Source organism: Bos javanicus, chromosome 2 (genome assembly GCF_032452875.1).
Source record: "Bos javanicus breed banteng chromosome 2, ARS-OSU_banteng_1.0, whole genome shotgun sequence".
Lineage (NCBI taxonomy): Eukaryota > Metazoa > Chordata > Mammalia > Artiodactyla > Bovidae > Bos > Bos javanicus.
Window position 1 is genome coordinate 112,150,046 of NC_083869.1, and position 25,422 is coordinate 112,175,467.

The 25,422-nt window shown below is 42.8% G+C and overlaps 1 protein-coding gene across 1 annotated transcript in view; it reads right to left on the reverse strand.

Annotated features, from left to right (window-relative positions):
• Positions 1-629: 629 nt before the first annotated feature.
• The window catches only part of WDFY1 (WD repeat and FYVE domain containing 1), a 55,054-nt gene continuing 30,261 nt past the window's right edge, over positions 630-25,422 (reverse strand). The window contains exons 4-12 of the mRNA XM_061386456.1: positions 20,884-20,938; positions 19,229-19,379; positions 17,352-17,464; positions 15,159-15,285; positions 14,064-14,169; positions 9,068-9,169; positions 7,285-7,415; positions 5,039-5,147; positions 630-4,003 (exon numbers count right to left, since the gene is read on the reverse strand). Coding sequence (XP_061242440.1) covers positions 3,944-4,003; positions 5,039-5,147; positions 7,285-7,415; positions 9,068-9,169; positions 14,064-14,169; positions 15,159-15,285; positions 17,352-17,464; positions 19,229-19,379; positions 20,884-20,938 — 954 coding nt within the window. The 3' untranslated portion in view covers positions 630-3,943. The remainder of the gene's footprint in view (positions 4,004-5,038; positions 5,148-7,284; positions 7,416-9,067; positions 9,170-14,063; positions 14,170-15,158; positions 15,286-17,351; positions 17,465-19,228; positions 19,380-20,883; positions 20,939-25,422) is intronic.

A 25,422-nucleotide genomic window follows, 5' to 3' on the forward strand; every position in this document is an offset into this window, starting at 1 on the left:
GGGAGGGAACCAGGGCCCCTGACAGGGACAGCACTGATTCCAAACCACTGGACCACCAGGGAACTGCCAATAAACATTCTGATGATGAGAGAAAATAAAGCTTTGGTTCTTAAAAAAAAAAACAACTCTCAATAAACTGCTGTTCTGATCTCTAAATCAACCCCTCATCAGTTAAGCCAAGGACTCTGTTCTCCTGGATCTGAATCATCCTGTTTCTTCATAAAACTGAGCTGTTTGTGAGGGGACCCAGGGCAGAGCTCATGCTGTCTCCACGAGGCTCAGTGCTCTCAGGGGGCCTGGGTATCCTGAGCAATCTCACTCCAGGGCCTCATAAACTTCAAGACAGATCATACCTACTTCCTTTATACCAAACCCTCATTACACGCTAGCACATTAAGGCACGCGATATAAAGAAGGCACGTGCTTTTGAGTCAGACAGACAGACAAGATTCACTTCGTTTTCTCATTTGTAAAATGGAGAAAACAGTGCCTTGCAGAAGTGTTGCCAGGATTAAATAGTACGAGGTCGGCAGGGCACCCAGCACACAGGCAGCACTAAACTCATGGTAGTTACTCCTGCTGTACTATGTCCAGGTCAAACAGAACAAAAGCTAAATTAAACAACCGGGTAACAAGCAAGGAACATTTTATTGTATGCATGTTCTCAAAAAACCCACAAAAACAGAACCCACAAACAGGAGCAAAGAACAAAGGTTTCTAGCTCTCTGGGACACGCAGGGCACCCTATCTTATAGAAACGTAGCTAGTAGTACAAGACAAAATGTACTAATCAACATTGCCCTTTGCCTCCCTAGTCAAAAAAGTCTAGAGAGAAAAACACTTTAAATTGTATTCTAATATAAATTTGTTGCACAATTAAACATCAACTTACTCAAAGAGTTATTGTGTAGTAAACTGCAGAAAATAGAGTAGGCATTCAATAATCTGCTCACAATTAACAATTAAGCAATAGACACACAAATACAGCATGTATTACTTATTTGTTAAACTTCACATTTAAAATGAGCAGATGGTTTATCATTAATAGTAACCGGTTTCTTACATTTTAAGAGATACCAGATCCAGGAATGAAGTAGGAAGTAATTAATGAAAACTGCTTTTAGAAAATAACTCCTTGAATCTGAGCCACTGTGGTTTTATTCCATACTTAGGCCAGTTTCAACAGTTTAAATCTGTAGGTACTACCAAACTGAATGCTGTAGGGGGAGAACAAAGTGACACCACCTTCTAAAGTATAAAGCAGTGTGTTTCGTTTATGGCCTCTAGGCAGCAGGACAGAACTAAGACACAGTAAACAGAGATTTACAAGTAATGAAGAGTCTGCTTCCATCTAATGCTACAAGAGTATATTCCTATCGCTTCCACTAATAAAGAGCAATTTTAAAACATGTTTAGAAGGAAGAACTGGCAAGTCTTGATCACGAACCTTTTGTTGTTGTTGTTCAGTCGCTAAGTCGTGGCCAACTCTGCGACCCCACGCATACTAGATCTAAACAGAAAGATCTTCTCTTAACATTCTGTTCTTCGTGATCCCCAAGTGGGACTCTGCAGGAGCATTCAGGAATGGAAAACTGGTAAACCATTATTTGAAGAACTATATATTGTCAGTGACCCGTTTAAAAGTAATGCAGTCAAAATAAGGCAATAACCAGAAGTCTAACTATATGTGCCCAATCACTAAAATTTTTCCCCACCTCTATAAAAAATATTACCCCATTTACTACCTTGTGTGTGACAGAGACAAGGCAAGCCTACCACATGTGTGTTTAAAACAAAAAATGGTAGTAAGCTCTGGTGGAAAGAAAATATATTGAAACTTTCTCCTTTCCTTTTCCAGATACCTGGCTCCAATTCTTCCTGACACAGACCTCTCCCTCTTGACTTATGTTAGCTTAACCCCTAAGGAGGCACTGTATCAGCCTTACACTCTCTGTAAAACATTAGGTTTTTCATTAGGAATCTTTTAAAATAAAAAAAAGTCAAAAAGCTATGGCATATCCTTGACAGCTGCGAAACTGCTCAGTCTACCACAGCATCATAAAATCACATTTTACAGAGGCTGAAAGAAAGCAAAACCATCGTGTAGCATTCTTCAGCACGGCAAGGAATAGTTCATATTCTCTTTTCCTTTCAGGACTTCAGAGAATCCCCAACATAGCACCTTTGTGTGTATGAGCCAAACCATTAACTAAATTAAGCTGACATTCAACACTACCGTTCAAGTTACCACCACTCGATTTTTCTCCTGGATTATGTCAGCAACACACATTCTGCCAAGGGCCTAGGGCAAGTTTTGAAAGAAAACACCTTTTTCAGGTGATACAACACAAAAATTACAAGGAGCAATAAAACCCTTCAGTCTTATTTCTAAAGGCAAGTCGACATCTACTGCAGATCATTCTAGAACATGATGACCTGATCTCCTTTCCTAATTTGTGCCACTGGCCATTAAGACATCTTAGTTTAATTGCCTGTCTTAAACTGTTATTAAAAACACACTTTCATTAACAACTGTTATTTAAAACTATCAAGTCCCTTAGTTATGTCACACAGAATGATGCTGTCTTGGTTTGATCCCCTAAAAGCAATGCAGTAGTATTTTTCTATATCCATCAGTAAGACTAACAAAAATACTGCTGCTATCTATTTTAAAATCTATCCTTAAAATAGCCCTAAAGTAACAAGACACATGTACTGCCGGTTAAAAACAAATAAATATCTGAATATTAAAAGACAGGCTCCCCATTTCCTACCTCTTCCCCAATCCTAGTACTAAGTGGCCAAAAACTTTTAAATTAAAATGCCATTTGATAACAAGAGATTTTGCTAACTGTTCTGGGAATAACTTACAAGTTAGGAATACCTGTGCAGGACCTTGTTAATAGTCACTGCTCTGGGTTACCAATTTCCTTCTACGAAATAAGTTTTAACTAAAAGTCAACCTAGTTTAAAAAGCTTTGGAGTTCTCTTCTGAGGTGTCTACTGAAGTGTCACGGTATTTACAGGGGCTCATCTTGGGCTGCAAATAGACTGTGTCTTTCAGGAGGACTGGGCTGTTCCACGGAGCGGACTGCTCGTTTCCCATCCCAGTCACGCTGGTAGCTGGGTTTTCCATTAGTCATCCCTAATTGCAATGAGAAAAAGTCAGGCGGCTTGTGCGAGTCCCATGTTAACAGCACCATAGAGACATCTTGTCCTCAGAGCACATCTGGGGGACAGGGAAGGATGTGGACTCCCTTGGTTAGTATAGACACTGTACAGCTCACTTGGTGACAACAGTAAGGATCCGCCCACGGCACGCTGGCTGGGATGAGAAACAACTGAAGTGGACCACACACTAAGTGCACACATGGCACTACCTGGAGAGGACAGGTACCATCAAGAGGTTTGTCAGTGACTAGGGGCAGAGAATGTTCACAGACGCCAGTGGACGAGGAGGGGCTCTGGGTTTCTAAGACCCCTGCACCCCCCCAAGAGAGAACGCAAGTCCTCCTCCCTGGACCCCGGCTCTGACCACAGAGATGCGTGGGAACCCCCGAGGGCCCAGCAAGTCTGGGAGGAGGGGAGTGTGTTTGCACTTGGAATTGCTTGAAGAAACTTCTAGGCTTTAAGTTTTTCGTTCAGTGTTTTTCTTCTGAAACTCTCGTGTGCTAAATTACTGTCTCGGCACACATCAGCTCACTGCTCGCGGGACGTCTCGCTGGAGTAACTCCACTCCTTGGGGACCCGCTATGTCAGTCCCCACGGATAGTTCCATAAATGCCCAAAAACACACGTTCACGTTTTGTTCTTTATAAAAATGCTGATTTGATTTTAGTGGCTGGCTGTCCATCCACCTGAAAGGGACTGTGGAGCTAGAGGGAAGCGTTGTGTGTAGGGGAAGGTGGCCGCCGTGAAGACTCAGACCCCGCTGGCCCCTGCATCAGTGTGGAGAGAAGCCGGTTGCCAGACTGCAGCCCACCACGGGCGTCATGTCCCAAATCTGCAAGAGAAGGAGGGGGAGGACCTGGAGAGGTGGCACTGGCTACGTGGTCCCACAGGAGGACAGACAGCTGGTACACTGGCCCGCAGGTCAAGACACACAGCTCAGCCTCTTCTTTCCCTATAAAGCTTCTGGAGATTTACACAGTGACAAGACAATGTGGTTGGCTAGAACACAAAAAAAGCTTATAAGCAGTATTTCTCTCAACACCTGCGAATTACATCATAATAATGTTTCACTACAATTTACTTTTATTTTTAATAAAAAGCCCACTGGGAAAAAGTCCATTTTTAAAATTATGAAACAAATTATGACAGTTTTACGGGGTTTCTCAGGTGGCTCAGTGGTAAAAGAATCGACCTGCCAAAGCAGGAGCCACAGGAGACATGGGCTCAATTCCTGGCTTGGGAAGATCCCTTGGAGGAGGAAACGGCACCCCACTCCAGTATTCCTGCTGGGATAATTCCACAGACAGAGGAGGCTGGTGGGCTACAGTCCACGGGGTCACAAACCGTTAGAGACAAGTGAGCGGCTGAGCACTATGCAGGCATGGCAGTTTTATAACTCAAGAACAGTACTAAGGATAAAGCGCTCACACTCAGTTTCTGTGCTAGTCACTCAGGGATTTAACAAAGGAAAGTATGGTTATTTCTTATAAATGGGGAGTATTCTATCCAGGATAAAGGACCATTAGCCAGGGAAGAAGCGACCAGAGAAAGACGTCAGCTAAGGCCAGGCAGTGGGAGGGAGGACCCTGGGGCCGGCTCAGGGCAGATAGCGACAGAGAGGTGGCAGACCCTCACCAGCTTACTTGGAGAGACTGAGACAGTGCAGGGAGACCCCACTGGACTGAGCCACCGGGAAGGGCATGGAAACTCACAAACATGCAATTTGTTAGCCAGGGCTTTCACCTCGCCATGGGGAGTTCATCCAAAGGGAAGGCGAGCTTGTCCATCTGAACTGCCTTACACACTCACAGCATATCAGTGGAGCAGTCTGCACGGAGGTGCTAATTGGGACAATTAGGCAGCTTACCTTCACCACGCGGTCGGTCCCGCAGGTCACCATCAGGCCCCTAGCAACATCCATGGACATGTGGGAGATGTTATGTTTTCCTTCGTGGAAGGTTGCTAGAGATGTCCGACTAACAGAGAGAAGAGAGGCCATTTAAACTCACCCGATGGTTTCTAGAGCTGAGGGATGAGTCGTCTTAGCAACATAAAGGAAATGTTTACGGTAACAGTGTCAAAATTTGCTCCCCGAAATGTGGCTATGGTTTTGAAAACCAATTTTAATTAAAGGATGACAGAAAGCCGAAGTTGCAGGACTGGTTTTCTGGGGGGTTTTTTTGGTCTTTCTGTTTGTTTTTGGTTGTGCCGTACAACCTCAGGGATCTTGGTTACTCAACCAGGGACTGCACTTGCACCCTCGGTGGTAAGAGCAGAGGTCTGACCACTGGACCTCCAGGGGGATTCCCAAAGGCAGTTTTATAAAGTATTTTCCAAAATTCCCAAAATATTTGATTTTCTTTTAGTGGACAGGCTTGTACATTCCTAGACATCAGAATTGAGAGAGTCATTTCCTAGTCAGGTTGATAGGGAGTCTAGGGGTCCCCAAGGAGAGGGGTCTGGAATTCTCAAGGAGGAAGAAAGGACAAACTTTTTTTCTTTCTCCACATTCCTTAGGATTATATAACAATAATGTATCCTGCCAAAGGACAGTCTTTAGATTCAACCTTCTGTTATCTTACAATGTTAATTATGGGAGTAGACCTGGTCTTTACAAGGATGTATCTTGCCTGAGGACAGTGTTATCTTAAAATGTAAATTATGGGAGTAGGTCTGTTAAGGTCTTTACAACCTCCAGACATTCTTTGGATTATATAACCTCATTGTCAACACTAGCAAGCGGGTACTCTTTCTGCCCCCTTCTGATGCCTATGTCAGAAGCTTTCTCTATCTCCTTTATACTTTAATAAAACTTTATTACACAAAAGCTCTGAGTGATCAAGCCTCGTCTCTGGCCCCGGATTGAATTCTTCTCCTCCGGGGACCAAGAATCCCGGTGTATTCGCGTGATTCAACAACCTTTCAGAATGAGAACCTTTAACAGAGAAGAGGAACTACACTGCATGAGATCACAGGCTGCAGGCTCCCCGCTAATCCAGGCTGGAGAGGCAGTGCTGCCCCGGGGTGCTGACCCTCACTCTACTCCGAAGCCCACACCCTGGCCACATCACCAGCTCACTGACCAAGAGCAGTGGTGGTGTCACACCAGCCTTCCTACTTGGGCATCCACCAAGGTGTGCCCAGCTACTGCTTTCAAAGATGATTCAAAAATGAGCAGAAGTAGAGAAGGAAATGGCACCCCACTCCAATATTCTTGCCTAGAAAATCCTATGGACAGAGGAGACTGGAGGGCTATGATCCATGTGGTCGCAAAGAGCCAGACACGACTTCGCGACTTAGCATGCATAGCTGAAATTAACACACCAAAATAACTCAACTGCATTTCAATAAAATACATTTTTTAAAAAAAGGAGCAAAAGAAAATGCTGGTCCTGCCTTCATGGATCTATCTGATTCAGAACTGAATGGGGGACAGACATGTCTTATACACAGTTATTTAAGCATAGATCACTAGGTCAGACTTTATGTGGGAGAGAATGTGGGTCTCCAGGGTTTTCCCACTAATAAATTGTCCATGAGTGTGAGCACAGGTTGAAGCCGGGGTGCCTCTGTAGAGCGCCTGCTCAGCCACCCACCAGTGTACACACAGCCTTGACCCTCACAGCACTCTGAGTGGCTTGGAGTCTCAGGGCCGGCCACTCACGGCCTGACCGGTCTGAGCAGAATCATTCCTTCAAGTGTTTGGGAGAAACTTGTGTTAAGTCACAAAGCCAGGGCAGAATTCTCTCCTTGGAAACTGTTTACAAGAGACAAAAGATCAATACAGTGGATCCTTGAACAACACAGATTCAAACTATACTGGTCCACTTATATCCGGATTTTTTTTTTTACTAGTAAATATCATAGCACTAAATGATCTACAGACCCATGGATAGGAAGGTCTAAGTTATATCCAGATTTTTATACCCAGTCAGACCCAGAGGGTCTAAGGTATACGCTACACCCAACTCTTTAAGTTGTACCCAGATTTTCCACTGCATGGAGGACAGGACCCTAACTGTTGTGCAAGGGTCAACTGTGTATCCATGTCATTTCCCAGGCTCTCCCACTGCAGATGAACACACAGTAAGACAGAGACAGGCAAACACTCACTCCTCGTCCTTGATGGAGTCGTAGCAGGAATCACAGACTCGGACCTGGAACTCGAAGCCCATGACGGGGTAGCTGGAGCGCTTGCTGCTGCACTTGCCACAGACAGCCTGCCCACACTTCCGGCAGTGATGCTTCCAGAAGGAAGGAGGGAAAGGGGGAGTTAACCTCTTGTTTTAAGGTACGTGGTTTCCCTTCAGAGCAGGGGAATGGGATTGGGGATGATGTGCCTTGAATGATACTGCAAAGTCACTTCAGTCGTGTCTCTTTGTGACCCCATGGACCGTAGGCCGCCAGGCTCCTCTGTCCATAGGATTCTCCAGGCAAGATACTAGAGTGGCTTGCCATTCCCTTCTCCATGAATTATAATCACCCCTAATTCAGTGTATCAATTAACACACCAAAGGCTGACGATTTCAACACTTTTAAGGATTTCCAAATATCCTTGCTTTGTTATTGGTGAAATACTGATTTTTATTCTTTCATATTTTCGGCCTAGATGACAACAAACGACGTTTAAAACCAAGTTCAAGCTCACTTAGGAACCCAAATGGCTAGAGACTTTGGGAAGAAAAAACAATCCTGTAACAAAGAAAAGTTTTAAATGGAAGTAAAGTTTTAAATGTAATTTGCCCTCATTAAGAAACAAACATCCATAATCATGTTTTGTTCTTTCTTTTACTCTTTCAAATGATGATTCTGAAAATGAGCTTCAAGAACATTCCAAAATAGTTCAGCTATTATCACTACTTTTGACATATATATATTTTTAAACCACTGAAATTTTGTGACCCATACCTTTCCATGCTCTTCTATTAGCTGTTAACTCATAAGATTAAAATTAATTCTCCATGTTTCCTTTGAATTAGGGCCTACTTCACCCACCAGTTACTACCAGCCACGTGTTGTGAGAACGAGGCTAAAGACAGAATATTGCTGCAATTTCTGAGCGTTAGAATGTTATGAGTGATAAAATAATTCCTACACTGGCAGTCTTATATCTGACCTTGCTACAGAGCAGCTTCATAAGTAAAACTTTATTGACACACACAAACTGCACCAATTCCTTAGAGAGGGTACAACCCATAAGAAAAGCTATTAAAATTGGCATTCCATTTTTACTTACCTGCACAAATTCACATTCAGTCTGAGTGAGTGGCTACCTTCAAGCTTGCTATAGAACTATGCTTTTTGTAGAACTTTAGTATTACATGAATACCTAATGGTAACAGCTTCCTTGAAATCTATAGGCTATCTGGAACACGTTTTTTCAATTAATTTACAAAATTAAAAAACAGTACATACTTGAAACATGCTTAACAGAAATGCTGCGGGTATATGCACATGGAACAAGCTAAAATTCTTACTGTCAGAATATTTCAGCGAGGGCTAACCTGTTACTTTTCGTCTGTTCGTGAAAGTTTAAGGCTTAGAGGCCGAGTTCATTCTGATTTTGTGCTGGGCTGGTACAAATACTAACTTTAACAAGTAATAGCCCTAAACTCAGAGCTCTTTCATCCCTTTACAAACAGGCTCTGGGGGTTTTCTGGACAACCCTGCTTTTCCAGAGCAGGATGAGTGATGGCATACTTTGGGAAAGTTAAGTCTCACTATTACCCCAGGAAAGATCTGCTCATGTTTGTCACACAATGATGGGTGACATCACAAACGTAGGAATTAACAGCATTCATAGGGAAAAGTGTGATTCCAAATAAAATGTTAGACTAATCATATAAATAACAAAATATGAGATTAACACAGTGACAACTGGATGCCAGCTACTCACCTGTCTCAACCCCAGTGTCTTCGTGTCCCACATCTGCTTAATATTCCAGAAAAAGGGCTGTTCACATTTCTGACAAGAATCACTTTCCAACCACTGAGGAGCCTGGGGGAGGAGAAAGTCAGACCCAACATCAGAGCATCTGCTGATTTATACCAAGTTTTCAGAAATTAATACAACAGTTCTAGACCTCACTGGGGTTCTTTTTTTTTTTTTTCCTATGTATTATAGCTGTTTCCATATTCATTCAATATTACGTTTGTGTTTTGAGTAATCTTTGCCATTTTTGCAATGTTTTCAAGATTGTTTAATTTTAGATTGTTCTACCTATAGACAGGAGGGAGGAATTCAATCTGCATTATGAACTCTTAAGAGTTGTCCTTGCATATTTGACCTCAATCACTTGGCATCATATATATGCAATAAAAACAGAAAATACTCTAAGGTTATACCAAAGATCATGAAGTAAGGAATAATCTTTTCTTGATTCTGAAAGTTAACACTCAAGAAAAGTTTATCTGATAAGAAGAGACAATATGGGAGAACCAGAGAAATCAAACTACACTGACTCTTAAAAAATCTTCAGTGAAGATGGTCAGCTTTACAGATTTGACAAGGTGGTTTAAAGAGTTGAGTGCCCCTAATTTTTTGTTTCCTATTGCATCAAAACCTTTGGCTTTCCTATTTCTTATTTTAGATATGGCATTACAAGTATTTCTACATAAGACAGCCATTACAAAAGTCTTTCCTCCTGGAGTGGGGGTGGAGAAGGGACCCACAAACAGAATGAAGCAGGCTAAGACAGAAGAGCCTTCCGTAAATGACTGGGGCAATGCTGGAAGTGGGAAGGGAGGACAGAAAGAGTGAAGAGGAAATGCATACCCACGTGACAAGGTTACTACCCGATGTAGAACTGCTCATTTCTGTGATCAGGGAAGAGAGGAGGGGGTTTGAGAACCCTGCCTGTGAACAACGTCCCTCAAGGAAAACCCGTGACACAGTGGGGCCTGCTGCCAACACCATAGGAATGTTTAATTGCAGTGGAAGGAAAGCAGGGCCACTGTCTAGTCTTAGTTTGTGACACAGGCCAGTGTAACTCCAGCAACACTACCCGTATGTGGAGCAGTCACATGGAACAATCAGCACAAAAATGTCTTCATGGCAGCGACATTCAAGTATGAGCACACCATGGATAAGGCTGTGAGCATTAAATGCAGTGCTTTGCACAGTGCCTGGTATACAGCAAGTGCCATACAGTCCACCAGTGTGCTTCGTTCTCAACACAACCCTAGGAGATGCAGAAGAACATTCTCTCAGTTTGACAGGCAAAGACACTGTGGCTCAGAGACTGAGGTGGCCTGTCCACGGTTGGTCAGTGGGCGGAGCTCCCAGGAGATGCAGGAGTCCCGCCCACATCTTTGTGCTTGTCCACTGCACTCTACACAGCCTCTGGACATGGTCCTCTTCATTTCAACAGGGTCTCCAAACATGTTTCTGGAATATGACAACCAATGGGACTGAATTTCTGCCCTCAGGGAGCATAATTCTGTCTAAGGGTTAGGGAAGAATATCATTTTGCTGAGCTGGAAGGGACAGGGACACAAGGAAAGAAAAAATATGCTTAAGATAATCAGATAATGGACAAAAAAACAAACTCAGAAATATATTTTTGGAACATATTTTAATATAAGAAATAACCGTGACTTTGTTTCTTTTAATAGGATTAAGTGTTATGGTATAGGCTCTCATGAACCATCCTACTGAATGCTCATTCTCTAAGGAGAAAAAATTTTCTTTTGTGCTGAGAAGAGCAAAAGAGAACATTATTCAAGTATTCTGACTATTGCACTCTCTTTTCTAAATCTTGTTCCACCTGCCTAACCTGGACAAAGATGATGTAACAAGAACCCCAGGGCACTGATAATCTGTTTTGCACTAATGTATAAAATACTTCCCATTCTGTAACCAGCTAGCTTCAAATACAATTTCTTCATGTGGATTTATTATGGCTACTTGCTCATTTACGTCTCTTGCCTCCTTCCAAAAAGGAGTCCCTTTGATTACAATCAGGCAGGGATCGTCTGCTTCCAACCTGCCTGTGTGGTGGCCGACAGCCACTGTGGGTTGGAGATGCCCCAGTCAGTGTTTCCAGGTGACTCAGAAAGAAACTCCCAGCAAGGGCTGTGGGGCTAGAGAATCTGGGGTTAATCCTCTCAGCTGGTGCCTAAGGAAGTCCTACAAATTGTAGAAAACCCTAATGCAAGGTCAGAATCTCATATACCACAGGCTGCTTACTTTTGCACTTATATACTCAGTTGGTAAAAACAAAACAACAACCAAACCAAAAAGTCCTACTAAAAATATTGCATCATTTTGACATAATTTTATTTCCCACCAACACTGCCAACCACTGAGACAGTGTTACCAGCCAGTGTGCACATGATTTGGGATAATTGCCTATAAGTGATTCAGAGGAAAAGAGTCCTCCCCTACACACACAGGAAGCACCTTGAATGAATAGCCCCCAAAGAGAAGATGGGACTCTCTTCTTTCCCTAGAGGTACAAATAACCTCACACTCACATAACCTTGGAGGTAAGAACCCTGCTTCTACTTTCCACTTCTAAAAGGACTTAGCAAGGATGAGAACAGTGGACTGAAATCCAAGTAACTAAACCCTTACAAGAGCCACTAGTAGCATCAGGCCCCGATGGTCTCCTCCCTCCTGATTTAGGGAACACATCCTCTCCCCATCCTCCCCGAGTTCCTGCTCTCTCAGAATTAGACTGAAGAGCAACAAGTCTAGGAAACAGGGCCTGGTGCACTGCAGTGCATGGGGCTGCAGAGTCGGACACAAATGAGTGACTAAACTGAACTGAGGCAACAGTGCAGTACACTAGCTGCTGATGTTGCGTGAAACTAGGAGATGACAAATACATAACCCAGTTCAGATAAACATTTGCAAAGGCAGTATTACACATTCTGTAATACTGAGTCAATTTTACATATGTTTAATAACAAGTTATTCTAAGCCTTACCAAAAAGCTTTTTAGAAAATTCAAATAGAGAAATTAACCAGCAGATATGCCATCAATATTTCCTCTGACTTGTCTCACAAGGTCACTAAAAAACTAGCAATCAGTACTCCAGATTACGAACGAAATTTTATTATTTATATGGGAATCTACTTCCTTCATTAGATTGCAAGTTTTTGGCAGGCAAGAATCTTTATGTATGCTGCTGCTGCTGTTGCTAAGTCGCTTCAGTCGTGTCCAACTCTGTGCGACCCCATAGATGGCAGCCCACCAGGCTCCCCCGTCCCTGGGATTCTCCAGGCAGTAACACTGGAGTGGGTTGCCGTTTCCTTCTCCAATGCATGAAAGTGAAAAGTGAAAGTGAAGTCGCTCAGGTGTGTCCGACTTCTAGCGACCCCATGGACTGCAGCCCACCAGACTTGTCCATCCATGGGATTTTCCAGGCAAGAGTACTGGAGTGGGTTGCCATTGCCTTCTCCGATCTTTATGTATAGAGCACAGTAATTATAAAGCCTGCAAGTGTAATGTCCTGTAAAGTAATGTCGCTGTTTTTTTTTAATAGACGGAACCCCTCTGATTATGTCCCCGAGGGTATGCTAAAGATGCAACTGTATTCAGGGAGAATCAGACTCGCAAGTAATCAGAGGCGACACAAAGCAGCATGTGCAGGGCTTGTGGGGAATGCTGCATTCACGCCCAGCATCCACTGCAGTGGGCAGCAAGCTGACCTACACGCTGTATAAAGGACAGCACTTGGAACACACAGCGTGACATCAGAGTATGAGTTGTTTCTGATTAGCTGCTCAATTGTGCAACCCCATAGACTGTAGCCCTCCAGGCTCCTCTGTCCATGGGATTTTCCAGGCAAGAATACTGGAGTGGGTTGCCACTTCCTTCTCCAAGGGATCTTCCTGACCCAGGGATCAAACCTGTATCTTCCTGACCCAGGGATCAAACCTGTGTCTCCAGCATTGGCAGGCAGATTCTTTACCACTGAGCCACCTAATATGCACCACAATACAATATCATTTACGAGGTATATGTGGCTAAGTTTCCAGACTTTAGGGCTACCGTTTAGCTAATCAGTAAATGTGTCTGAGGTTAAACCATAAGACCCTAACCCCCTCACAAAAAAATCTTTGGAATCAATGCCACTCTCTACACCACAGGTGGTAGACGTCACTTGGGAAAGACAAATAACACCTATGCCGGTAAAGATGAGAATGGAAATCCTGCCTGGAAATCATCTGACAACATCTAGAAAAAGCCTTAAGACTGTATATACCCTTGACCCGAAGGGTCTATTTTCAGAATTTTGTCTGAAATAAATAACTGAACAATCACACAATGACAAGGTCAAAAATGTTCACTGCAGCATTATTTAAAATAGAGAAAAAGGAGAGACTGTTTATAGTGTCTGTCTAAATAACTGGAGGAGAGCTTAGAAGTCGTCTCATTCAATTATTTCACTTGATGGAAGAAGGAACAGAGACGAGGAAATTAAGGCACTTAAACTCAGGTCTCCTGAAAAGAACACTAGAGTGACACGGACTCAGTGGGACAGAGCTCATGGGAAATAAAAGCAGAGAATGGGGAAATATTTTCCCAGATGAGCTATGTCCCTGGTGAGTGTCTTGGGGACCCCATGGCAGATGTGGAGCACCACCCTGGAGCACCTGCCTGCAGTCCATTCCCTGGACGGGCTGGGCTGTCTCCAGCGTCCTCTCCATGCACTTCTCTGTGAAAATCAGCCCAATGCCCCATGTGTGGTTACTGCTTGTCCCCATGGAAACTCTCCAGTGAGTAGAGGACACAGTGACGGTGACATACAGGACCGCATTGGACAGCAACCAGTAAGCACAGCGGGGAGGAGCTGGGACTGCCTGCATCTCCAGCCAAAGGGTGGAAAACCAAGAGGCGGGCTGTGGGACCTCCCCGGGTCAGCCCTGCCTTGCTCCCTCTTACCTCCTCTCTGCTGACATCCATGTTCCACACTGCAATTCCACCATCCGAGGAACAGGAGACCAGCTGCCTCGTGAGCTGCAGGTAACACAGCGCCTGCACTCTGTCACTGCAAACAGACAGCAGTCACTGCCTCAAGCTGGGACACACGCAGTCTCTATGCAGGCTCCAGGGTCTCCCCTCGCTGGAATCAGCAACTGGCATTTTATCACTAACTAGTTGGTATGGTCATCTGGATCCCTGTATATACGTTACCAGGCATTCTATAATGTACTATACAGAATAACAGTTACTATGAAATAAATGCTACTGCTTTCAAGTCCGTCATTAAGAACTGCAGGTCAGAGAGGAGATGGTGACCATAGTTTTCTGGACCAACCACTATAATTTCTTGCCAGGTGCACAAGATTGTTTCTGAACAAGTAGGTCTTCAGAACTTAAGAGGTGTTCACCTCTTAAAGGAGGTGTAACTCCCTTACTTACATAATCCGTAAGAACTAGCAATTGAACACGATGGAGATTACTGGTGCGCACGTGCGTGCACGCACACACTCTGACAGGGTAAGGGAGTCTGCCCTGCTCCTGCATGCTTGTCTGGTTCCTCTTCTGGATGCCCTAGGAAACAACCTCCTGACCTGTAGATTTGTGGGGAGAAGCTTTCCTCTCCTTGGCTGCTTTTCAACTTGACTCTGCTCGTAGCCAAGCAACAGACAAGCCTACCCAATGACGAGGAAAGGGTTCCTCTTCAAGACTAGATGGCAAAAACCTGAGCATTAAAATGCCATAGCTTAGGCGAAGCAGGACTGGGTCAATCCAGACATTATTCCTTAATGAAATTCACTAATGAGACTGGCTTAAGTGTCGTACCGCAGGCCATCTTCCAAGGTCAAAGTCCCCATCCATGGTCTCTAACTCACATTTGCCTGAAGCAGACATTTCACTGGGGTGACTCCTTGGCAGAGAAAGGTGGGAGAAAGCCCTATCACCTGGACAGCTGAAAGGATGCGATTTGGAGACAGTGGTCTCAGAGTACTCATGCCTCCCCCCGCCTCGCCCCAGCTCGGATTCCACCCCCACCCCCGCCCCCCAGTCACGCACTGGTGGCCCTGGAGCAGGAGTGTGCGGCCCTTCCTTCCCCCGATGTCCCACATGATGACGCTGTTGTCAGACGCTCCTGAGAAGAGTAACCGTTGAATAGGGTCCCACCAGAGGCAGGCGATACTCCCTAGGGGTGAGAGAGGGAGGTTAGCTGGAACACTCCACTGGCACACAACTGACAAGGGAAGACTGAACCGGGACCAGCTGAGTCTGGATGTAAAATGGATCTTCTTGGTATAAAAGGGCATCTAACACTTTATCATGAGTCACAGGGGAGACACAGCACAGTCCCTACCCAAGCTACAAGAAGAGGATTTTCAGGAGTTGTATATCAGACTACTCTGAACACAAAGGTGTTTAAAATAAGATTTTCCTCCTCTATACCAAAAAACTATTTTATAGCTGTAAATGAGGGTTAGTTCAGAAAAAGCTTTTGAAGGGGGAAAAAAAAAAAATAGCTACCAGTATCTAAAAAGCAAAGGCAGTGAAGGTTTCAGGAGTTTTCTGATTTAAAAGTCTGGATTATTCCAGGTCTCTGGGACCTTGTGGGTGTCCTACTCCAGGATGCCTCTGTTTAAGGAAATTAAGTGTCTTAGAGGAAGGGAAAAAAAAGTGAAATCGTACCACACAATTATGCCAAAGAACGTAGGTAAAAATCCAAATCCTACGTTTCACATTCTGTATTGACTAAACTTACTAAATTTGATACCCTTGGGAAAACTCTTTCTTTCTACAGATTTCTCTTTCAACAGATCTCTTCATTGTTCCATTAATTGCTGCTTGCCTAGAAAAAGTAATAAACTTATTAAACCAGTCACACAAGCTAACAGTATTTTTGGTGGGTGTATAGAAAACTGGTAAAGCCATATTCAGAAGCAAACCACAAGAGACTTGTTTCTCACAGAAGCTTAACCAAAGTGAAAAAAGAAGTACTGTGCAAAACTGGCTTCAGGGATCAATTCTGTAGAAACCTTAGCCCTGTTTGATCCTATGACCCACGTTTTTCAGCTAGAGCCTAACAGCAGACAGGCCAACTCTTTCTACATGAACCCTGCTGAGCAGTTATCAGAACTCATTCTGTCCTGAGCAACCCAGAGAATACTTAAGAGCCTGGGATCATGAGACCATGAGTCATAAACAGAAAGTGGTTTCTGAGGGCCTGTGTTTTCCTGCCTTTAGATTTATCTACTCAAACTTACTGTCCTTCCCTCCCCCTTTTCCTCTACAAGGTCACAGACCCAGATTTATCTAAATAAATTACCTACAGAGGACATTTAAACTGGCTATACTTAAAAACACTATTTTCATAAATCAATCCATCATTAATTCCTTCAACAAACTCCTAATTCTTCAATCTGAACCAGATGGCCTCAAAGCTTCTAATGTTACGAAATACAGTCAATTGAGCTTTAAAACCTTTCCACGAAGCCCTGCCAGATCACTCTGCTACAGAAATAACAGAATTCCGCCCAATCATTCTTTTCCCTTGGTCCCTCCCCAGTGGATGTTTCCCAAATAAAGACAGAACCAGCTCATACACTTCCAATTGTACTGACGGACCTACTGTGTCTTGGTGTCCTAGAAAGCAACAAATTTAAAATAACAATCTTTTTCCAAAGGTCTTACCATTTATATAAAATTTTAAAAAGGGGAACAAAATTAAATTACTTTAAATTAAATTTAAATTTTAATTAAAGAAGGGGAACAGAACAGAAAGTAATGTCACATAAGTATTACAAATCTAGAAGGGATCATGACACCTAACCCCATACCTTGCCTTCACTTAGTTTTCATAAGATCTTCTGGGACTGAAGTCCCACATCTGGCCAGTCAAACTGAAACCTGACAAGATCTTAGGGAGCTAATCATTCATGAAACCACAGAGGCAAGAACTAGATTTGGATGCCCATATTGGGTGAAAAGGGCTTCCCAGGTGACGCTGGTGGTAAAGAAACCACCTGCCAATGAAGGAGATGTAAGAGACTCATTCGATCCCTGAATCAAGAAGATCCCCTGGAGGAGAACATGGCAACCCACTCCAGTATTCTTGCCTGGAGAATCCCCATGGACAGAGGAGCCTGGAGGGCTACATACAGTCCATAGGGCTGCAAAGAGTTGGACATGACTGAAGCGACTGAGCAGGCATACATGCACACATATTAAGTGAAAAACAGCAGTGATCACACAGCCTACCTTCATGTCCTTTAAGGGTGGTAATAACTGAACAGGTGCTCTGTTCAAGTTTCAGCAGGGTGATCTGTCCAGAGTAATCACCAACAAACGCATACTGAGTATCAAAGTCGTATCTGTGGAGAAGCAGTCAAGGATGTATAACACAATCCATCTCAAAGTTACAAAGCAGAAAATGTACATTCTATAAAGGGTAAGCACAAACCTAAAACTCTGAGAAAAGAAACACTCCACTGAAAATCATACAGCATGGAAACACCAAAGGAAAAAATGCTTTAAGCTAGAATTATCAGGAAAGTTAATATTCATTCATTCAATAAGCATTCACTGAGTACCTGTTATTATTTCAACTAATATCCTAGGAATTGGCAACAAAAAAGATAAAAGAGCTGATATATATAGAGAGAGACATAAAAATAAGTAATCATATTATAGTAAAGTTTTAAAATGTAAAATATTCAATAATGAAAACAGTCAAAAAGAACTGGAAGAAAAATGCTTTTTATGAAATTATCTCTGGAAATAATGTAAAACTGAGAGCAAATGATGGGAACTCATCTTTTGGGGGGCCTAGAGGATTTAGATTTAAGTGAAGAAGATGGTTTACTTTAAATTGCTGTGAAGAGTTTAGCCGTCCAAAAGGCAGTCATTTGGGGCAGTAGTAAATTTAAAATTTAAAAATATATTAACTATTGGTAACAACTTGCCATTAACACTCAGTTACTCTATGGCCATAGCAGTTTGTGGTAAATCAGGTGTCTACACACAATAAGATAATTACTGTTTTAATTCCAAAACATGGATCAAAAGGAAGACCACAGGCTGGACCACAAAGATGTAATTCTGTGCTATTTTCTATCAATCCATATGAAACACATAACAGAAAAGCCTATATAGCACATGATATATCTGAGTAGTCTTCCCTTGTTTGATTCTAAAGTGTATGGTACTATTTTAAGTATCTCATGATGTACGTTCATTTGTAGCAAACATTTTTATAAAGGCTCTCAATGGAAGAAAGAATTTCACTACACCAGATGTCCAACACGGAAAGAGAAAATACCATGGGGCGTTTGCCTGCGGCTGACAGCCTTGACCTTGCCAGCACTAAGATACATAGCTACCACAGGCAGCCTGATGCAAGAGCGCACTCTACATGAAACGAATACAGCAGCAGAATTTCAGAGTGGCAATTTCTTAACATCTGAGGGATCCAGAGGCACCTTCGAGAGTCATATAAGGATTATGAACCCTCTTCAAACACACACAAGAAAATGAAAAAACTCCTTGTAGCCCTTTTATGAATTCCAGGGTCACAAATTCTTATATTCTCTTGCCAGGTCTGCAAATAACCCACTACTAGAAGATTCATTCCTTTTTTTCCCTCTTTACGCAACAAAAAGTCTTTTCTTTCACTTCAAAAAGCAAAGGAGTGAAGGAGGGGTCTGTATTAATGAGGTTTAGATTTTCTGAGATTTCTATATTAAAACACCTATGGCACACCCCAGCAGAGAACAGCAATTCATTTATCACTTTTAATAAACCGTTTTTAAAAGTATTTCATTTGTTTGTTTTAATGTGGACCACTTTTAAAGTCCTTTCTGAATGTGTTACCATAGTTTTTCTGTTTTCTGTTTTGGGGTGTTGGCCAAGAGGCGTGAGGGATTTTAGTTCCCCGACCAGGGATCGAACCTACACCCTCTGCATTGGGAGGCCAAGTCTTAACCACCAAGTCCTAATAAACCAATTTTATACCCAAGAAAAGAGAGACATAAATTCTTCGATTTTATGTGAAATATGTAGGAATCATTCAGCCTTTAGGTCTCAATTAGCAGTTGAGGATCAGATGCAGAGCTAACTGCTGAGACTGGGAAGGATACTGCAGACACGAGGCCCAGGAAGAGAAGAAGTGCCTCCCGAGCATGTTCCCGCTGCGGGTGCACATCCAACTGACACACTTGTCGTGGCCAGTGCTGATCACCCACTCGGTGGCCAGGCTGAAGATGATCGCCGTCACCCGGTTCTGATGAGCTGCGGGAGCAGAGAAGAAACACGACCTGGGCAATCCAGTCTCAGTGGGTGGGAACTGGGGGTCCCCTTCTCCACCCAGTCAGCCTGCAGACTCACAGGCTGGACAGGCCCACCCTGGAAAGCCTGCACTCTCAACAGGCGGCAGAGAATCTGCCCGACCCCCAACCCATGATCTAATGGGCAGGCTCTCCGAGGCCCTGCCCTCTGCCTCCCTGCAAGGGAGGAGACCATCAGAAGCTACATATCCTTTAAAGAATAATGCTCAAGAGGGATTCAAATAGTATATCAGAGGACAGATTAAAAAAAAATCTCAAACAACTATCAATGAGTTTCGTATGGAAAGCAGTAGTCTTTTCTTAACAGAACAGGTTTGTTTGTTTTTGTCTGTACCTTTAGTGCTTTGACTCTTTAGAAAACAGTGGCATTGTGAAAAGGGCAACTGAAATTTTCTGAAATAAACTTTTTATTATTTCTAAGATGAAGCATTTGTAAAGTTCCACATTCCAAAGTAATAGCTGAGAATGAGGAAGTATTCTATTACCTAACTTCTGGAATATTTCTATCTCCAGGTCAATTTTAAGCCATACCAGGGCAGTGACCTGTCTACGTGGAGCAGGGTCTTGCATACAGCTGGTGTTTAATAAATGCCAAGTCTGATGAATGAAGTCAGAAGCTAGACAGAGACACATCTGACCTTACTCTCAGCTGTACAGGCTGCTTCAGAAAAACAGAGGGACTGTTTCTTATAAATTAACCAGAAAACACTACAACCCCCTGGAAATGCAGGCGTAGTCATGTAGACATTCATAAAACATAACAAATGGCCAATATCAAATAAAGTTTAAATAATTTTAAAACAGAACTATTTTAACTATCAAACTGGCAATAAGCATTTAAAAAGAACAATGAAGACTTAATGAACAGGCACTTTCTCGATCACTACTCATTAAAATATTTACACTATTGCTGGAAAGAGTTTTGCAAAATAAATCTAGAGTATTAAAAAAAAGTTTTAATGTTTGATCCAGTTATTCTACTTTTAGTAATCTATCTTAAAGTAATAAGAGTTATAGGATCTGAGTCAGTAACCATCAAGGACACACACACACATATATATGAAATCACTTTTATACATATATATATATATATAAAAACACACAGATATATATAAACACACATGCCTATGTACATATCATCATATGTCTTAGTATGTGTTATCAAAAAATGGGAGCAGTACACATTTTCAAAAATAGAGGAATGGTTAAACTAAATCCGACACACGCACCCAGTGGAACAGTATACAAAATTTCAAATGTTAATAAGCAGGAAAAGGATGTGTAAATAACTCTGAAGAGATAACAGCCTCTCTTAATAACTGGGGTAACCAACCTTTTAAAAAGTTAATGTGAAAATCTAATTTTGATCATAAGACATGGTGTTCTAGTTTATTTTTGTGTGTATCTACATGTATATGTGTGCAAATGAGTGTGTGTATTATAATTACCTGGGTAGGTCTTGATAAAGTTCATTTTATTAAAATCTTCAGAAACGTGGAATTCCTAAAAGTAAAAACATGCAATAAGAGAACAGTTATAGTTTTAAAAACAATAGGAACTCATCTTCCAAAAGGATGTAAAATCTAAAACTGGCCATCACCAGCCTTATGACTCAAGACTGGCTCCCCAAGAACAGCAGAGAATTGCTTCTTGGTCCTGTCCTTGCAACACTATTTATTTTGGAACCAGACAAGTAAAGAAAGTGCTGCTGACCACCACAGAATTTTTGTCTACTTCTTCCTCTACAAATGAGTGCTCTACACTTCCTTTCCCTCTAATTGCAAAGGAGGCATCCTGTTAACTTTGCTGTCTTGGTATCACTAAAAGTTTCTCAAGGTGATACATCCAAAGCAAAGTGATATACAAAGACCCATTACTGACAGAGTTCTCAGTACCAGTGAAAATAAGGCATTGGGTATCTGAAGCAACAGAAGGGGCATATTACATATATTTAACACACAAACACACACACAAAAAAGAAATTTAAAGATTGTGGTGATTTTCCTTTTTTATCTGCCAAAGTTTTTATGGACTGTGTAATACTTTCTAACTAGGAAAAATTAAAAGTATGCGCTTCTTAATGGAAAAAAAATGAGCCTCAGGCATAAGACTAAGATAAAACTCTAAAGAAAATACACTACTTAAAAATTCTATTGATCAGTGCTAAATTGGTAAGCTCTTAACTGTCTAGATAACATGGACATTATGAATTGTTGATTGGTCAGGATGAAAAAAAATCCACAAAGGAATACTGATTTCTTGTTCTTCATCTTGGTTCTACAAAGTACAAAAATGTATCGGCATTTTATACATACTAATCTTTGCTGGGACTCATAGCTCAGTCCGTAAAGAATCCACCCACAATGTACGAGATCCAGGTTCAATTCCTGGGTTGGGAAGATCCTCTGGAGAAAGAAATGGCAACCCACCCCAGTATTCTTGCCTGGAGAATCCCATGGACAGAGGAGACTGGCAGGCTACAGTCCAAGGGGTCACAAGAGTCAGACATGACTTAGCGGCTAAACCACCACCACAATCTCTGATGGGAAATCAACAGTTCAATACTAACTAATGCTAAATTGGACTTACAATGCCCCTTTCAACCGAAGAGCTGTAAGAGTTTTATATGCCATTCTATAATGGCAGTAGAGAGTACCCTTGAACCAGGAGCCACAAGAAGGGTCCCTAGAGAAAAAAATTCACGGCCACTGCCACTCCTGGAGATGTTACTTGAGGCCTGCACTCCTGGCCTCTTATTATGTGTAGGCACATCACCATATTCTGATAAAAATCTTCAGAAGGAGAAAAACGAGACCACTGGCATTTATTATCACACAACGGATTTACAGCAGCAAAAAACTGGTGGGCATCAACCCCCAACCATGCAGATCCCCTAGCCCGCCCTCCGTTCTCACCGCCTGTCTATTGTCCAGTGAACTTCTTATGCAGACAGCCTAGCAAGAGAGCCTAGCTCTTTCCTTCCTGGCTCTTAAACATACTCAAGACTTCTTCTAATTTAAAAAGCAAAACAAGTGAACAAAAAACCCTTTTAACAATGCTAAGAGTTTCTTTGCCGCCCCCCTCCAACCCATCCCAGCCAAAACCTTCTCTATAGATCAGCCCACACTCAACAACTGAGGCTTTCTAGCTCCTCACCCCAGTCACCCTTCAATCCACTGCACCCCAGGGCACCACCCCACTGCATGGAAACGGCTCTCCCTGCAGCCACCAGCTGCTAACTGCCATCCCCAAGGTCATGTTCCTGTCCTGATCTCATCCTCTCTCTGCCCCACCTGAAACCTACTGCCCCTCCAGCTACCATGACCACTGTCCTGGCTGGTCCTCCCACCCGTTGGCCCATTTCGCATCACCCATGAATGGTGTCTCCCCGGTATCTTAACTGCACCACTGATTCCTCACTGTCCTTTTGCTCTAAATGCCCTCTCCCCGCACACCCTTAAGCCATTTCTTCTCAATGATGCACCATCCACCAGACACTCAAGCCAAAAACCCAGCTGTCATCCGGCTTGCTCCTCTCCCCACCCCTGCACCCAACCTGCCACAGCTGCAGCTCAAGACATCTGCTTCTGTCCGTTATCACTGCCACAACCTTCTCACCCAGATGGCGACAACAATTGATATTTCTGCCTCCATTTGTAAAATTTTTGTGGCAGTATAATTGATTTACAATGTGTGTTAGTCTGCGCTGTACAACAGAGCCGAACAGGCACACATATATAGCCACTCTTTTTAGATTCCTTTCCATTATAGGTCATTACAGAGTATTGAGTAGAGTTTCCTGTGCTATATGGTCTATTATTATTTACCTATTTTATATACAAAAGTGTGTATATTATCAATCCCAATGTCTCAATTTATTTCTCCCCTCTACTTCCCCCTCTGCTAACAACAAATCTGTTTTCTACATCTGTGACTCTATTTCTGTCTTGTAAATAGATTCATTTGTGCCATGTTTTACCATGCACATGGAAGCGACATCATATATTTGTCTTTCTCCACCTGGTTTACTTTGTATGATAATCTCTAGGTCCATCCATGTTGCTGCAAAAGGCATTATTTCATTCTTTTTATGGCTGAATAATAGTCCATCTTCTTCATCCATTCATCTTTCAATGGACAGTTAGGTTGCTTCTATTGTAAACAGTGCTGAAATGAACACTGGGGTGTATGTTATCTTTTCGAATTAGAGTTTTCTCTGGATATATGCCCGGAGTGGGATTGCTAGATCACATGGTAGTTCTATTTTTAGTTTTTTAATGAACTGCCATACTGTTTTCCATAATGGTTGTACCAATTTATATTCCCATTATCACTGTAAAGGGTTCCCTTTTCTCCACACCCTTTTCAGCATTTATTGTTTATAGATTTTTTAATGATGGCCATTGTGAGGTGATATCTCATTTTAGTTTTGATATGTATTTCTCTTGATGTTGATCATCTTTTCATGTGCCTCTTGGCCATCTGTATGTCTTCTTTGCAGTAATATCTATTTAGATCTTCTGGCCATTTTCTGATTGGGTTTTTGTTTTTTTTTAACTTAGAGTTGCATGAGGTGTTTGTATATTTTGGAGATTAATCCCTTGTCAGTAGCTTCATTTGCAAATATTTTCTCCCATTCTGTGGGCTGTCTTTTTGTTTTATGGTTTCCTTTGCCTTGAGAATCTTTTAAGTTTAATTAGGTTCCATGTGTTCATTTTTAATTTTCTTTACTCTAGAAGGTGGATCACAAAAGATATTGAATGCGATTTGTGTCAAAGAATGTTCTGCCTGTGTTTTCCTCTAAGAGTTTTATAGTGTCTGGCCTTATACTTGCATTTAGGTCTTTGGTCCATTTTGAGTTTATTTTTATATATGGTGTTAGAGCATGTGTGGTTTTTTTCGGCTGCACTGCATGGTTTTGCAGGATCTTAACTCCCTGACCAGAGAAGGAAGAACCTGGGCCCTGAGCAATGAAAAGGCCGAATACTAACCACTGGACCACCAGGGAATTCCCTCCCACCTCCACTCTTGTTGCCCTCCAATCCGTGCTCCACTGAGCAGCCAGGGGGATCTTTGTAAATTAAATGACACCATTCTTCTGCTGAAAACCCTGGAAGAGCTTCCCACGGGTTTACAAAACTGAAAACCTCACCCCGACCCACAAGGCCTTGAATGACCTGCCCTCAGCCCACCTGGTCCCATCACCCCCAGAGCTGCCCTGTCACTCAGCACCAACCAGCCAAGAGGATGTCCTCCAAGTCCTCAGACACACAGAGACGTCCTGCCTTGTGCCTCCACACATACCTTCACTCCTGGAAAACCTGCTCTGCCTGGTTGTCTCCTGCCTGCCCTTCAGGCCTCAGCTGGACGTCACAGCCTTGGAGCGGCCCTCCTTCCTGCAGATCCTGTCTGCTGGGCGCGGGGCCACACACCTCTCTGGACCCTCTCCTTCCCACTCCTGTTCATTTCTCCACAGTGCTCAACACGACCTGCAATGCGATGCTCACTTGTGTATTACCTGTCCTCCTTACTAGTCCAAAAGACCCCTGGGAGCAGGGCCCATGTCTACTTCCTTCTTAATCGGCATTCTGCAGGACACCCAGTGCTGAGTAAAATCTGAACGCACGGCTCTCTCTGACCTGCTCTAGCCACCTCTTCAGTCTTACATGTTTCATGCTGCCAAACCACTTCATTCTTTCTCTCTGCACACACTCTGACCTTGAAAACCTGTCTTTGCTCGTACAGTCCTCTGTGTCTGCAAGTCCTCCTCCTCTCCTGGTTAACTCCTCGCCACCCTCTAGGGCTTAGCACAGTTACAGGTTGGCCATGCCACTCTCTCCGGCCGGATGAGTGCAGGCGCCGGCCTGTGCTCTCACTGCTCTGTGTGCATTCTTCACTTTACATGTGATGGAACCCCACTAGCCAAATCTTACTTATTGTTACCATTCCCAGTTCTGTAGAGCAGTGCTACTCAAAATGAGGTCTGC